This window comes from Bubalus kerabau, chromosome 4, assembly GCF_029407905.1.
Source record: "Bubalus kerabau isolate K-KA32 ecotype Philippines breed swamp buffalo chromosome 4, PCC_UOA_SB_1v2, whole genome shotgun sequence".
In the NCBI taxonomy this organism is placed as follows: Eukaryota; Metazoa; Chordata; class Mammalia; order Artiodactyla; family Bovidae; genus Bubalus; species Bubalus kerabau.
Window position 1 is genome coordinate 153,265,259 of NC_073627.1, and position 16,705 is coordinate 153,281,963.

At 48.1% G+C, this 16,705-nt stretch overlaps 1 protein-coding gene across 1 annotated transcript in view; it reads left to right on the forward strand.

Moving 5' to 3' along the window:
• Window positions 1–1,656: 1,656 nt before the first annotated feature.
• Window positions 1,657–16,705, forward strand: part of ROR2 (receptor tyrosine kinase like orphan receptor 2) — a 241,976-nt gene continuing 226,927 nt past the window's right edge. The window contains exon 1 of the mRNA XM_055579113.1: window positions 1,657–1,853. Coding sequence (XP_055435088.1) covers window positions 1,766–1,853 — 88 coding nt within the window. The 5' untranslated portion in view covers window positions 1,657–1,765. The remainder of the gene's footprint in view (window positions 1,854–16,705) is intronic.

The window sequence follows — 16,705 nt, forward strand, 5'->3', positions numbered from 1 at the left end:
GGTTTTGAGGGCGAGTCTCATAGGAGATTTCTCTGCCTCCGGCTCCCCCCTGCCCTCCCCCACCCCCGACCCCCACCCCGTCTGTCTTTTTTGCCAAAACCAGAATGGAGGAGTCTGGAACTAGTACTTCAAGACCAACTTTTAAAGGCTTATTTACTCTTAAAACATCCTTGAGGTACCCCAGGGGAAGAAAAGGGAGGAAAAACCCAAAGATAAACACCTGGCCGGGCTCACAGAACACCTCGGAGAGTAGTCCCGGGTTCAGACCCGCACCAGCGGCGCGAGGAGCAGCTGCGGGGGCCGCTGCAGCTGGATAATGCTTTTACCATTTCCCATTCTGCCCTGGATCCCCGGCCGTCCCTGACCAGTCTCAGTCACAGTCCCTCTTCTGCTTTAGGAATCTGTTCACCCAAACAGATTAAGCAGAGACAGAGGCCTAAATAATTTGAACTGGGGTAACAGGCGGGGCGGCTCAGCCACGTTGTCAGGAGACCACAGGAGGAGGACTTTTATTTCCTGCCATGTCTGAGGCTGTGGAGGGGCAATTCCAGGCGGGGACAAGCTCAGGGGTCTCTGGGTCCGGCACCCAAGGCCAGGACTCTCTCGAATTCACCCAACTAGCAGGAAATGGTGTTTGAGCAAAAACGCCAAACAAACTGCTCCATAATCAGTTAAAAGATAAATCTCACAAAGCAAACAACTGAGTCCCTGGATGTTCCGAGTCCCTTTCTCCAAGAGAGCAAAAACAAAGAAAATTCCTAAGTTACCAACAGGAGGGTCAGGCCTTCCAATTCCAGATCTTTGCATGTGTTAAGCAAACCAAGAATAAGCAAGAAAATATGCTATTTGAATTGCGTTCAAAACGTCTTTTACAAGTGAAGCAAATTACTTCTGCATGTTTCTGGGGCTCTGCAGAGAACAAATACTGTTCTGCGTTTAATGGGTAAAATTACACAATTTGCTTTTAACAGTAAACCCGAAGCCACGGTGGCTTCAGATAGCATTGCGCTCCCGAGGATTCCCTCCATGCAGCTCCACTCCCAGCAGTTTCCGAGCACTTTGGAGGCACGCAGTTGTCCCCATTGCTCGCAGCGTAGCGAGGAGAGGCCGGGAGGGCGCCGGCGGGGACGCTGCCCTTTTCCCTGAAAGTTTTGTTTCTCTTCCTCCCGCGCCACCGGTTTCTGGGATTGGGTGTCTCTCTGATGTGCCCGGTGGAGGCTGGCGGGGCACCGAGTCGTCCTGAGTTACAGATTTACCGTTAGGCTCCCGGGGTTCCCGCCCCTAAAGGTGGGTGCCAACTGCGCCAGGAGTCTCTATGGCGAGGGCAGTCCCCGCGAGGTCTGGCTGGACGTCCCCAAGGCTCCACCTTTGCGTCCAAGAGCTCCGAGGAGCAGGCCGGAGGGCGGGCGCGGGAGGCGCGTCCAGGGACCGAGCGGCTGCCCCCCGGTTCTGGCCCCGCGCTGCCCGCGCGCCCCGCCGGCTACAGGCGTGTCCGTCCAGCAGGGGGCGCCAGAGCTGGCCTCTCGCTCTGCCCATCGGGGCGGGCGAGCCTGGGACCCTGCCTCCCTGCTTGCCCGCGGTCCGCCCCCAGCGCGCGTCCGGCCGGCCCGAGCCGAGCGGCGCATCCGGGCCGAGAGAGGAAGAGGACCACGAGTTCCTCGAAAGGGACCAACTTGCCAAGCGCCCAGGAGAAAGGGCAGTGGACGCGTGGCCGACAGGGGTAGTGGCGCCGGATCCCCGCGCCCAGGCCCCTACGGCCCGCGGCATGGCCCGGGGCTCGGCGCTGCGGTGGCTGTGCGTCCCGGCCGTCTGGGCGGTCGCCGCTCTCTTGCTCTGCGTGTCCAGGGCCTCAGGTAGGACTCACCAGCCCGCGTCCGCCCGGGCGCACCAAGCGCGGGCAGAGGGCTTGCCACTCGCGCGCCCGTCCCTTCCCTCGCGATGCTGCTGCTCCGGCCGCCGCGCCGGCGCCGGTGCTCCTGGGCGAGGGGCGCCTGGCGGGGGCCCCCCTCCCGTGCCCACCTCAGCCCGGCTCCGCATCTGCGCCCCGCCGCCCGGGGCTGCTTTCAATAAGGCGCGCTCCTGGGACGCCTAAGTGTTTCCAGAGGCTAGGGCGGGCGGCGCCGGCGCCCGCGAGGAGCCCCTAGCCGGGGGTTTCCGAGGGTCGTGAGTGTGAATGCGGCCGGCGCCCGGGTCCTCAGACGTGTCCGAGGTTCTCAGGACCTTATCTCGGCCCTGCTCCCCGAGGTTCTTTCCAGAGCTCCAGGTCCGCGGCGCCCCGGTCTGCGCCGACATCTCCCCGGGGCCGGCGCCGCGGTGGGACGAGGCTCAGGGAAGGGGGCTCCCGATCCCCGCCCCTTGGTTGGAAGGGAATTTGGCTTCCCTTTTGTTGGCCCCTCACCCCCTCCGCCACCGCCGAGAAGTGGCCAAAACAGCGTTTCCTGTGCCTGGGGTCCGGGGTCCCCGGGCTGCCTTTCCCCTGCTGGAGACCTAGCCTTTTTCGGGCTGGCTGGAGGGTGGGCCAGGCTCCCGGGTGGCATTCCCCTCGAGGGTCGCACGCTGTTGGGCTGCGTGGACCCCGGGGCGAGCAAGAGGTGCCATCACGTTCGGTGGAAGCTAGGGGGATCGGCCTAGGGTGCCACGCTGTCCCGATACCCGCAGCACCCTCCTGCCCGCCCCCACCCCGCCCCCCGCCAGCCAGTTTCCCGCACCCTGCTGCGGCGAGGGAGGGCGGTGGAACCTCTAGGTTTGAAAGCTAAGGGGGTTCACCTCGTGACCCAGAAATGTGTGAGCTGCCCCTTACACCTAAGTGGGTCTCCGTGTCCCCCACTCAATGTACTGTGCCCCCTCCCCCTGGCATTTCTGCACGTAGGTGAGAATTAGACAAAAGACACAAGAAGGGGGCTCGGTGGTTTTCGTCTTCTGCTGCCAACTGCGCGCTCCAGGGATCCATCCAACGATTCAGGAATGCTGGGCAGCCTTTCCTGGGGGGCGTTTGGGTTTAATACAAGAGCCAATTACGTCACACATCCTTGGTTACTTTATTTGGGAAAGGGGTTTGCGTTTCTGTCGCTGTCCCTTAAAGTGTAAGCCACTCAAGGTGCAGGGTACAAAGGTAAGTAAATCAGACCTAAGTTAGTCTGTGCCTTTTAAACAGCATCTCTCTAGATTTCTGCACCCCTTATCCCGCTAGAATCCCTCTCCCGTTTCGAGTCAAGGTGTGCATTTGCTGCGCTGCGGGAGGGGAAAGAAGGGGTTTAACCACGGGACTCGACGTGCCACTGAACAGCGTTTGCCTGGTGGCCATGTGGGGGTTAATTGCTCTGCAAAACCCTACTGCGCAAACCTGTGGCCCAGCGGTTTTAGTTGCATTTGCCAGGGGGGAGTTGGAAGTGGGTGATGTGAGAAAAGGTGATGGGTCTGTTCCTTAAATCAAGATTGCAGCAAGACTGGAAAGTTGCTCGCATTTTGGGCAGAGGAGTTTAAACATTGCCATAGTTTCCAGTAGAGTTAAAGAAATCTCCGAGGAACAAAGCAATCCAATATCACTTTCCTTAATTTCTGAACCCTGTGTGGAGGTAATTTTCTTTCTCCAGTGAAATAATAGTAATTTCTATAGGGGAGGGAGTAAGGAAGCTGTTTATAATTCTCTTTCTTCTGAATGTTAGGTGAGGTGGAAATGCAAAGAATAAGATCATATTCAAACTATGAATACAATTTTATGATTACAGGAGATTCAAGTATTTGGCATCTTTTCTGCTGTAAAGAGGAATCCCTGTAATCTGAGTGTATTTTATACTCAAAACATACGTTACTATGTAAAAACAAGGAAACGTTATTCTGAAAGGATTTATAAGTTCTATGTTTTTATAGAAGGCTCTGTTCCTTAGGGAGACAAATGCTTAATTTTGGACTTTGTGCTCTGCCTGGGTTTGACAGGCTGGGAGTTTTGGGGTCTCCTCACCCCTGATTTTGACAGTACAATGTCGACTTCTGGCCCAGATCCCTGGAGTGATGGCGGTAATAAATAATGATAGTGATCCATTTGAAAAGAAGTAAATGAAAACATCTTGGAAAAGAAGACTGTGGAAAAAGAAAAGTTTTTATGTACTCTATAGTAAGGCGGCATGTTTTTCTTATTATGGCTGTGTACCAAGAAAAGAAGAAGCACACATTTGAAAATTGTTGGTATTTAATAGCAAAAGCAAGTTTAACCCTCATGTCTACTTGACAAAAATGCCATCTGGACAATGACCACCACTATGCGGCATTCCGTGTGAGCTGCTGTACTGAACTGTTTATAAAAATGGCGATAGGTGACCGAGGGGCTCTAGCCAACGAGGCTGAACTCTTGATCAGTAAAGCAAGTCATGGTTAGACAACTTACAAGAAATCTACTTTACATTTTGCCTTCAGAAAAGCAACATGAGTTTAAAAAGGTACATTGACCAGGGGTTTTGGGTGACAGCGATCTGCAGATTTACAAGGCTACGTGAAATACCATTTCTATTTTTATTGTTAAAACGTTTTCTTGTTGTTTGGTCAAAATCCCGCTGTAATTGTGTGTGTGTGTCACTCTCGGTTATGGTGTGATTTGTCGTGAATTACTTGTTCCCTGTGACCGTTTTGTCTTTCTACCCTCGGTTTAACCTTTGAGACATTGAAGCCTGGGAGAATTTGGGTTTCACGCTCTAGCCTTTGGAATCTTTTCCTGAGATCAATGGGATAGAAATGCAGGGGCAGGGGAACAGCCTGTCTGACAGGTAGGGAAGATTAATCCCCTAAAGAGGGATTTCTAAAGCAAGGTTGCAGCTGGAGAAGTGGCACTCCTTTAAAATGCATTCCACGGGAGGCCAGGATGTGGAAAGTTATCATTATCATTGAAATGGGAACTGGGTGTGAAAGGCTTGGCCCCCCCACCCCCCAATCTGCAGAGCCCTGGCCACTCTGATTCGGTATGCTAACTCTTTTCTCAGGGAGAGGTGTAATTATATACTTCCAAATTGTAGTCAGGGAAGAGAAAGTGGGTTACTAACTGTTATCTGCACCCAAGGTTTATAACCATCTTCTAAAACATTCATTGATGTCAGGGGCCTTTTGGTGTTTATCTGGTCCATTCCCTGGGAACCTGGAGGGGGACCGGCAGCATCCTGTGGTTACCACCTGGAGAAGGGCTGGGCTGGGCTGTGAAGCTTTGGGTTTACTCTGCTGTCCCCCATGGGGATCCCCTTATGCGCTGTGATATGTTCCTGGTAAAGAAAGTTGCCATTAAGATATTTCTTTCTTTGGGGACCCTGTGGTGACTGCCAGGTGGACCCTATGAATACCATGCCTGGAAGGTGTTAAAGCAAAGTAACCAGGGGGCTTTGCTTTGCAGAGAAGTGTTGCTGATTAACTCTGGATTTTACATGTCTGATAGCAATTTCATGAAAGGACAGCTGGGCTGAAAGAACTGGTTTTGAAAACATTGCTTCTCAGTGACTGTTTGAGTTCTTTGGTTTTATATTGTAGAACTGTATCACTGTAAAAGAATTGCTACAATTTTGGTGGGTAGTGCAGGCTTCTTGAGTTTTGAAATAAAAATCTAAGCAACAAGACCAGTTCTGGCCCACTAATTATGGCTGCAACTGGCTGGGGTTTGTACCAGCCTTCTTCTAGTATGTATTTATTTGGTTTTGCCGAGGAGCTTGCCAAGCTGGAAAAAAGGGCGGGACAGCTCTGCTTGCATGTGCTGCTGTCATAAAATATGTCTGGGGTGTGATCTGTTTAAAATCATATTAACAGAGTGGCCAAGGAATTGTTGAACAGTGTTGGGAAAACTTCAAAAATAAGGAATTGTGTTGGTGTTATTTGTACCATTTTGGGGATTTCTGTTTTTTTTTTTTCTTTTTTTTCTTTTTTCCCCCCAAGTTCTACTGAAAGAACCAAAAAATCAAAAGCCATAGGGAAGGAAATAATTACAGAACAATCTAGCCTGATTAGACTAAGTGGCTTGTCCTCTAGAATGTCCAGAGAGATGTGGTGTGTGTGTCTTTAATTGTCATTGGAATGAGCTTTAGTAAGTGCTCTGTCACTTTTGAGATGTTATCTGGGGAGAATGTGGCAGCTTCTTCAAATCCTCCTGGAGTGGGGGAGGGTTTCCCCCAAGTCTCAGATGCTTCCAGCCTCCGGGTTTCCACACCTCGGGTGCCCTCCTGGAGGGCGAGTTAACCCAGCGTGCACTTAAATGACAGAAATCCTCACTGTAGGCTTCTGCTGTGGAGTATAGGTACATGTAACTATTTAGGTTAAAATTAATTAAACTGAACTGAAATGAAAGATTCAGTCCCTCCGCTGCACTCGCTGCATTTCAGGGGCCTCATGTTTGTGGTGCTAGTGGTAAAGAACCTGCCTGCCAATGCAGGAGACACAAGAGATGTGGGTTTGATCCTTGGGTTGGGAAGATCCCCGGGAGGAGGGCATGACTACCCACTCCAGTATCCTTGCCTGGAGAGTCCCATGAACAGAGGAGCCTGGAGGGCTACAGTCCTTAGGGTTGCAGAGAGTCGGACACGACTGAAATGATTTAGCTCGCAAATGTGACGGGTGGCTTGAATGGTCCAGGAACGTAGAGGACATCTCCAGCATTGCAGGAAGCTCTGTCCACCACCAGTCCTCTTTGCCAAGCGTCTCTGTGTTAGTCACTGTTGTTTTAGGAATGTCTTGTGGAGTCCAGAGTCAGGGAGGGGCTTACCTTGTTTGCTTAGAGTTCTATTTGTTGACTGTGGGAGATTTGATGGCAAAAATGAACTGGATTGACTGACTCTAATCTGTAGAATTAGATTAGAGAGGCTTCCCCAAGAGGAGCTTAGCAGAGGTGTGATGACCAAGGCGACACGTATACACTTACATATCATATAGTGCTGATTTGGGGAAAATGTTATTTCTAAAGAATTCACATATTAAGGGCTAGACAAAATTATATGAACATGTTGTGTGTGTGCATGTGTGTGGGAGGGCCACATCATGGCTTCAGTGCCATTTAAAAAGCACATGAAATGGTCAGAGTGATGACTGTTGATTCAGATTAGACTGAGTCTGTCGTAATGGAGGAATCTTCAAGTGTTGAAAGGAAACAAATATCACATCAAGGTTTAAAGCACAGATGCAAAGAATTCCAGCACAAGAAAGGACGAAGAAACTTGCCTGATTACTGGCTGGATTCCCCCGCACAATGCCAGGCACATTTGGGGCGTGCGAAAGCAGTTTCCCACTTGGGGAAGGAAATCACAGTAGAGGTGAGACAGGGAGCTGGGGAGATGATCTGAGAACATGTTCATGGACCAATTCTCAGTGCCATCTGAACTGAGCCTTAATACGCTTCAGCTAGGATTTGCCAAAGATTTCCTGCAGCCCACAGCTCTGTGATGACGCCTGATAGTGGCCAACCTTCCCAAGATCTTCTCATTTACTTCGGAGCCACCACGTGGGATGCGGTGGAATGTGTTTGTGGAATGTGTTTGCAGATGGGAAAGGCCTGAGAGAAGGGCAGGCATGGAAAGAGGCAGAACCAAGAGCAGCCAGAGCACTGTCCTCAGAGAAGGGGAAATGGTGTGGAGTCAAGAGGGTGAGGATCTTAGCTCTCAGGCAAACGCAGGGTGTGATGCGATAAGCAGGGCAAGATATGGTGAGCTGCAGCCATATTTTCAGAGGATAATTTGGCAGCAGCCAGGGGTAGTGGTAGGGGAGCTAAGTGGGTAGTAGCTGCACCCCAGAAAGGAGGTGCTTGAAAAACCAAGGGGCTTGGCCTTGGATTTGTGGGGGAATTCCCAGGAACGGTCCTGGTGGAGGAGCATCCTGGGAGGAAACTGAGGCAGAAGGAAATGTCCAGTTATTCCTTAGGGGTCTGGAGGAGGGACGCACACAACAGTTTGGCTTCTGGCAGACAATGGGCATTGGGAAGGAGAATGAGTAGGATTTGGGGCATGGTGAGGAATTGACGGGGGGGACGTAAGAGTTCCATCTAGAAAGTGAGCCACTTTCTAGTGGATGGTAAGAGGGGTGTAGAAAGGGAGTGAGGGCCAAAGCTGAGAAGGCTTTCAGGCACAACCTCTGGGTCACATTCGGTTAAGTGTCCGCCTTCGTGTCCTGTTGCAGGGTGTTGCCTTATGTTTTCAACTGTTAGCGAACATTTGGAAATAACATTTAGGAATTGAGAATTTTTCTCCAGACAGGGAAATAACCACCAGGTCACTATAGTCTTTGTGTAACACTGAATATGTTTCTAGAGCAGCTTAAAGGCTACCGGAGGAGATGGTGACGAGGGGGAGCTCTGTCTTAAGCGAACATGAGACATGGAGGGATGGGTTGTACATCTGGTTATTTTGCAAAAAGAAACACAGGAGAACCTAGAAAGTGACATCAGTTACCTGAGATCTTTTTACAATAAAGGCAAGTGTTAGTCGTTCAGTCATGGCCAACTGTTTGCAACCCCATGAACTATAGTCCACCAAGCTTCTCTGTCCATGGGATTTCCCAGACAAGAATACATTCTCCAGGGAATCTTCCCTACCCAGGGATGGGACCTGGGTCTCCTGCATTGCCAGAAGATTCTTTACTATCTAAGCCACCAGGAAAGCCAAAAATAAAGGTAAAATATGTATAAGACCTTTGAACCCATTTTAAGTGTGCATTTCCCCAGTGTTAAGTATCTCCACCTTGTGCCACGTCACCACTGTCCATCTCCAGACTTGTCTTTATCCCCCAGGTGGAGACTTGCCCCCGTTAAACCCCAGTGGCCCATTCCTCCTGCTAGCGATGACGGTCCCCATTCTACTTATGAATCTGACTACCATAGATATCTCAAATAAATGGAAGTATATGGTATTTGCCCTCTTGTAAATGGCTTCTTTCACTTAACACAGTCTTTTCAAGTGTTCATCCATCTCAGAATATGTATTAATACTTCTTTTTAAGACTGAGTAATACTCCATTATGCACACATGTACCTACACCCCGTGCATACACCACATTTTGCTTTACCGCTTTTTCTGTCTGTTGGCAGACATTTGGGTTGTTTCCACCTTTGGCTGTTGTGAATAGTGCTGTTATGAACATAGTTGTACAGATATCTGTTCGAGTCCCTGCTTTCAGTCCTTTTGGATATATACCTGGAAGTGGAATTGCTGGATCGTATGGTCATTCTAAGTTTACTTTATTGAGTAACCACCATGCTGTCAACATCAGTTATTTTCTGCTTTATTGATAACAGCCTTCATAATGAGTGTGAAGTGGCTTTGATCTCATTGTGGCTTTGATTTGCATTTTTCTAATAAGTAGTGATGTTGATCATCTTTTCATGTCATTTGTATCTATTTCATGCACCATTGGTATATCTTTTTTCGAAATATGTCCCAGGTGCCCCTGATGGTAATGAACCTGCTTGCCAGTGCAGGAGATGTAAGAGACGTGGTTTTGGTCCCCTGGGTCAGAAGGTTCCCTGGAGGAGGGCATGGCAACCCGCTCCAGTATTCTTGCTTGGAGAATCCCAAGAACAGAGAAGCCTGGTGGGCTACAGTCCATAGGGTCGCAAAGAGTTGACACAACTGAAGTGAATTAGCATGTACTATTCAAATCCTTTGCCCATTTTTAAATCAGATTGTTTGGGTTGTCTTGGTTGAGTTGTAGGAGTTTTATCTACTCTAGATATTGACTCTTTATCAGATATATGATTGCATTTATTTTCTCGCATTCTGTGGGTTGCTTTTCCACACTGTTGATAATATCCTTTGATGCACAAAAATTTTTAATTAAAAAAATCAACTTACCTATTTTTTTTTAAACCTGTGCTTTTGGTGTCACATCCAAGAAATTGTTGCTAAGTCCAATGTCCTGAAGCTTCTCCACTATTGTTTTTTTCTAAAAGTTTTATAGTTTTAGCTTTTGTTTAGGTCCTTGATCCATTTTCAGTTAAGGTAGGGGTTTGACTTCATTATTTCTAATGTGGAAATATAGTTTTTCCAGTACCCTTTGTTGAAAAGACTTTTCTTTATTCATTGAATAGTCTTGGTATCCTTGTCATTTGCTCCACATGTAGAGCGGGGCAATTCTGGATTCTCTATTTTATTCCATTGGTCTGTGTCTATCCTTTTGTCAGTGTTTTGATTATTGCAGCTTTGTAGTATGTTTTGAGATCAGGAAGTATGGGTGCTTCAACTTTTTCTAGATTGCTTTGGCTATTTGGGATCCCTTGAAATTACATATGAATTTTAGGGTGGATTTTCTCTTTTGACAAAAGTGTCTGAGATTTTGATGAAGATTGCACTGAATCGGTGCATTGTTTTGGATGGTCAGTTCAGTTCAGTTCAGTCGCTCAGTCGTGTCCAACTATTTGCGACCCTATGGACTGCAGCACGCCAGGCCTCCCTGTCCATCACCAACTCCCAGAGTCCACCCAAACCCATGCCCATAGAGTCGGTGACACCATCCAACCATCTCATCCTCTGTCGTCCCCTTCTCCTCCTGCCCCCAATCTTTCCCAGCATCAAGGTCTTTTCATATGAGTCAGCTCTTCGCATCAGGTGGCCAAAGTATTGGAGTTTCAGCTTCAACATCAGTCCTTCCAATGAACACCCAGGACTGATCTCATTTAGGATGTACTGGTTGGATCTCCTTGCAGTCCAAGGGACTCTGAAGAGTCTTCTCCAACACCACAGTTCAAAAGAAGAATCAATTCTTCTGCACTCAGCTTTCTTTATAGTCTAACTCTCACATCCATACATGACTACTGGAAAAACCATAGCCTTGACTAGACGGACCTTTGTTGGCAAAGCAATGTCTCTGCTTTTTAGACACCTTAACAAATCTTATAGTTCACAAAAACAGCCCAGAAATAGGTCCAACTTAAAGGAGACTACAGGACGAGAAAAGTAAATGCAGCATGTTTCTGAAGAGGACTGGTTTAGAGTGAAAACTGACCTGCACATCATTGGAAACTTTGATGAAATTGGACTATGGAGGTCAAGTATTTAAAAGTGTGGTCTGAGTTCAGTTTCCTGAATTTGTTAATTGTACTGAGGTTCTGTGAGAGAATATTTTTGGTCTTAGGAAGTGTGTACTCAGTGTTAATGGATAAAGAGCATAATGTCTGCAATCAATTCTTAGTTCAGAATAAAAAGCAGTGTGAGTATGGAGAAAGAATGATGAAGTATGTGGGGTGAAACATGAAAAATTAGTGAATCTGGGTAACAAGTATGGGGGAGTTTCATGCATGAATCTTCCAACTTTTGAGTAAATTTGAAATTATCTCAAAATAAGGCATGAAAATTATGTTAATTGATACAAATGTGTGACTGTGGCCAGTGAAATCTATAATGGGGTTGAACAGATTTGCTTAGAGAGACTCAAGTGGTTATAATTTTATGGGAAATGGTATCGCACCTCACCTAGGGATGGGGTGGGGCAGGCTCCACGTGCCTTTTACCTACACTGTGTTTATCAAAGAATGAAAATCACCAAGTCTTACTCCAGTTTCTGGATCCCCAGAACTTCTAACATCTTTTACCTTAGCCTTTTACTATAGAAGACTTCAAGTATACATAAAATTAGACTAGTACAGGGAACCCCTATATATTTTTCACCCAGCTTCAACAGTTAACACGTTCTGTTCATTTCATTTCTTCTGGCCCACTTAATGGGTCCTGGACAGCTTTAATTTTTCTCTTGTAAATACTTCAGCATGAATGGTAAGACCTGTTTTCCACATAATCTCTGTACTGTTATCACAAGCAAGTGATACTTGATACCCAGGCTCTGCCCAGCTTCCCCAACTTCCTGGAAAATGGCCTTTCACACTTGGCTTGTTTGCAGCGGGACCCAGGCAAGGTGTGCCCATAAACCCTGGTTTTCACCATCAGAATGGCCTTCAGCCAGAAGGAGTCCCATTGGGTCTGAGGTTCCAAATTCCAGCAGGTATAGGCGCTGCTTCTCTGCATTCCCAAGGCTGCCCTCAGTGTGGTAGGGACCTGTACAGAGCTGGGTCCTGATGCAGAGGCCTGGATACCCCGCCTTGGGGCAGCAAAGTGTGTGGTGTGTGTGTGGGGCACAGGGAAGGCCCCACTGAGCTGTGTCCAGTGCTGCCCTTCATTCATCCTCTTTTGGCAGGATGCTCCTATGACTGTCTCCAGGAGAGATGCCCCTGCAGAGCCTTGCAGAGTGGGCCAGCCCACACCCTTCTCAGAGCCCTGGACTCATTAACACAAAGATTGTTAAGGTGTAGAAAGGGAGAGAGAAGGCATTTTAGCTTTCTGGTGTGTATTATACCCTCCTCCCCTTTTCAACAACAACATATCGCAAGACTCAGTTTTGTGCTTCCTGGTGGATGGTTTGACGTCCCACTTGAAAATTCAGACTGTTTGCTGGAAAGACTGTGTTTTACCAAATATATGACAGATGAGCAGATCTGTAACCAGAATACGTAAAGAACTTGTAAAAAAAATGTTCCATTTAAAAGGGACACAATGCACAGCAAGCGGTATGCAAAAAAACACAAAAGACCCAAAACTTAAGAAAAAGAGTTTGGTGTTAGTAGGGTTCAAGAAAATGCAAGTTATGAGGCAGTTATCCCAAGGTACTTCTGACTGAGCCTTGCCTGAGGTCAGAAATGGGTCATAAGGAACATGTCAGTAGTGATATGAAGAGGGTGGCATGGTGGTGTGTAAGCTACTGCTTTGAGGGCCATGTGACATTTACAATACACATATTCTGTGGCCTGATCTACAAAAGTATGTGCACACCTGGAAACCATGCTGCACCATTTCTAATAGTGAGAAGTTGGAAATATCAGCATGTCTTTTAATGGAAGCCGAATAATTGAAGTGGTACCATGTCTCTACTGTGGATTACTGTACAGTGGCTAAAATGAAGATGAAACTCTGTAGATGCCCACAGACGAAGATTTCAAAGTGAAATTCTGGGTAGGGACAACATCAAGTTGCACAAGATATCCTTCTGCATGGGATTGATCTAAAAATGTCCCACGCCCCTCTCCTCTCTCTGTGGATAAAGCTGTCTCTAGAATAAAGCCTCCAATCTACAAGTCAGATTGACAACAGTGGTCACCCTGGGGGAGATAGGAAGGCGTCATAGGAATCTTCAGGATCTTCGATTCCACCATACCTCCTGTGCTAGGGATTACTTTACTGGATCCTGTCTATAAGCCTCGGGGACAACATTCATGCCTACACATTTAGATAAATTAGCAGGAACTGTTACACATTTACTTCCTCTCTCCCATCATCTTGCTGTTTGCTTTGTAACAAATTCTTGTCCAGCTCTGGCCAGAGGGGAAGATGAAGGGAAAATGTGGCAAGTCAATTTGTTGAGGAGATGTGGAAGTTTTTAAGCGATTCATAAGCTCTTCAGGGGTGCATCTTGATCTTTGGGTTGAAGGCAATGGCACCCCACTCCAGTACTCTTGCCTGGAAAATCCCATGGACAGAGGAGCCTGGTAGGCTCCAGAGTTGCTAAGAGTCGGGCATGACTGAGCGACTTTACTTTCACTTTTCACTTACATGCATTGGAGAAGGAAATGGCAACCCACTCCAGTATTCTTGCCTGGAGAATCCCAGGGACAGAGGAGCCTAATGGGCTGCCGTCTATGGGATCGCACAGAGTCAGACACGACTGAAGTGACTTAGCAGTAGCAGCATGGGTGGTAAGTGCTTCTGGGGTAGCCTAGCTAGTAAAGAATCTGCCTGCATTTCAGGAGACCCTGGTTCAATTCCTGGGTCAGGACGATCCCTTGGAGAAGGGATAGGCTACCCACTTGGGCTTCCCTGGTGGCTCAGTCAGTAAAGAATCCTCCTGCAATGCGGGAGACCTGGGTTCGATCCCTGGGTTGGTAAGATCTCCTGGAAGAGGACATGGCAACCCACTCCAGTATTCTTGCCTGGAGAATCCCCATGGACAGAGGAGCCTGGCGGGCTACAGTCCATGGGTTGCAGAGAGTCAGACACGACTGAGTAACTAGGCACAGCACAGCACAGCACATGGATGGGTAAAAAAATGGAAGTTTGGGGATGTAGAAAACTAGTTCCTGGGGATGTAGAAAACTAGTTCAGCTAGTTCTCTGGGTTGTTGGATTCTCTGGACTTTGCAAATATTCAATCTAAATTCCATTTTGATGACTTCCATGGTGGTCCAGTGTGAGTTCACCTTGCAGTACAGGGGACACAGGTTTGATCCCTGGTCAGGGAACTAAGATCCCACATGCCTCGGAGCAACTGAGTTGGTGTGCCCCAACAAAAGACCCTGCATGCTACAGCAAAGATCCCGTGTGCCACAACCAAGATCCAAGGCAGCCAAATAAATAAATACTAAGAAAAAACACATTAGATTCTGAACATATTTAATGTTTTTAGAGCATCATGCAGGATGCCCTCAGGGTTGCTTCATGCCGGCCCTGTGGTGTCTCTTTAGACAGCTTTGGGTCAGCTTGTTTTGGTGTAGATGGGAGCAGCCATCTCTGTTTAAGCCTAGAACCCCAAGTTTGTTCTGAGCACTGTTGCAATACTTTTTCTTTGTGAAAATGGCCACAGAGAATCCGAATTATCTTATATTCTGAAACTGAAGCAAAATACAGGAAATCTAGTTGCTTTGCCAACAAAGGTCCATCTAGTCAAGGCTATGGTTTTTCCAGTAGTCATGTATGGATGTGAGAGTTGGACTGTGAAGAAAGCTGAGCGCCGAAGAATTGATGCTTTTGAATTGTGGTGTTGGAGAAGACTCTTGAGAGTCCCTTGGACTGCAAGGAGATCCAACCAGTCCATTCTAAAGGAGATCAGTCCTGGGTATTCTTTGGAAGGAATGATGCTGAAGCTGAAACTCCAATACTTTGGCCACCTCTTGCGAAGAGTTGACTCATTGGAAAAGATTCTGATGCTGGGAGGGATTGGGGGCAGGAGGAGAAGGGGATGACAGAGGATGAGATGGCTGGATGGCATCACGGACTTGATGGACGTGAGTCTGAGTGAACTCCGGGAGTTGGTGATGGACAGGGAGGCCTGCTGCTGCTGCTGCTGCTGCTAAGTTGCCTCAGTCGTGTCTGACTCTGTGAACCCCATAGAGGGCAGCCCACTAGGCTCCTCCGTCCCTGGGATTCTCCAGGCAAGAATACTGGAGTGGGTTGCCATTTCCTTTTCCAATGCAAGAAAGTAAAAAGTGAAAGTGAAGTCGCTCAGTCGTGCCCGACTCTTAGTGACCCCATGGACTGCAGCCTACAAGGCTCCTCCATCCATGGGATTTTCCAGGCGAGAGTACTGGAGTGGGGTGCCATTGCCTTCTCCGCAGGGAGGCCTGGCGTGCTGCAATTCATGGGATCGCAAAGAGTCGGACACAACTGACCAACTGAACCGAAACCAAAAAGGACATTGAGGTGGAAATATGATTGGAACTGTCTTTCAAAATGTACCGTTTCAAGATTTTGTGGCTACAGTCCATGGGGTTGCAAAGAGTTGGGCACAACTGAGTGACTGAGCACGTGTGCATGCAAGATGAAGTTCATTCCTTTTGTCATAAAGAGAATATTACACTGTTACAGGTTAGTGTTTTCTTCCAAAGATATAGTATATTGGAGTCCTAAAACTGTGAAGAAGGCTGAGTGCTGAAGAATTGATGCTTTTAAACTGTGGTGTTGGAGAAGACTCTTGAAAGTCTCTTGGACTGCAAGGAGATCCAACCAGTCCATTCTGAAGGAGATCAGCCCTGGGATTTCTTTGGAAGGAATGATGCTGAAGCTGAAACTCCAGTACTTTGGCCACCTCATGCGAAGAGTTGACTCATTGGAGAAGAATCTGATGCTGGGAGGGATTGGGGGCAGGAGGAGAAGGGGATGACAGAGGATGAGATGGCTGGATGGCATCACTGACTCGATGGACATGAGTCTGAGTGAACTCCAGGAGTTGGTGATGGACAAGGAAGCCTGGCGTGCTGTGATTCATGGAGTTGCAAAGAGTCGGACACGACTGAGCGACTGAACTGAACTGAACTGAATTGAACTAAATCCTCAGTACTTTAGAATGTGATCTTATCTGGGGAGAGCGGTTTACAGATGTACCCAAGATAAACTGAGGTCATCATGGGTGGGCCCTAATCCAGTATGGCTGATGTCCTTATAGAAAGGGGAAATTTGGGCATAGAGGGAAGGCCACTTGTGGACACAGGGAGAAGGTGGCTGTCTGCAAGCCGAGGAGAGAGCCCTCAGAAGAAGCAGCTCGGCCCACACCTTTATCCCAGACTTCCAGCCTCCAGAACAGTGGGAGGATGGAGGTGTGTAGTTGAAACCCCCTAGTCTGTGGTGCTTTGTCAAGGCAGCTGAAGCTGACTCATACAGACACTTCTGCACTTACATGCAGGCTAATCAAGTATTGCTTTCTATCGATTTTCTTTTCAGAGGACCTGCATAGGAATTCAACTGATAGAAATGTTCCACTGCTAATGGACACTTCTGTGGCTGAACCCATCATGCCTGGGGTGGCAGCAAACTGGATTGGCCCCATGATTGGTTAGTGATGCAGTTAGGAGTCAGAGTCACCAGGCCCAGTGTGGGCATGGTCAGACTCTCTCTGTGTGCCTATGGCCTGACTCAGGCCAGTCCCTTGGCATCAGAGGGCAAGTCTACTCCCTGGAAAGCTTGCTGTTTGGGACTGCTTCCCTGGTTGATGCTTTGGCC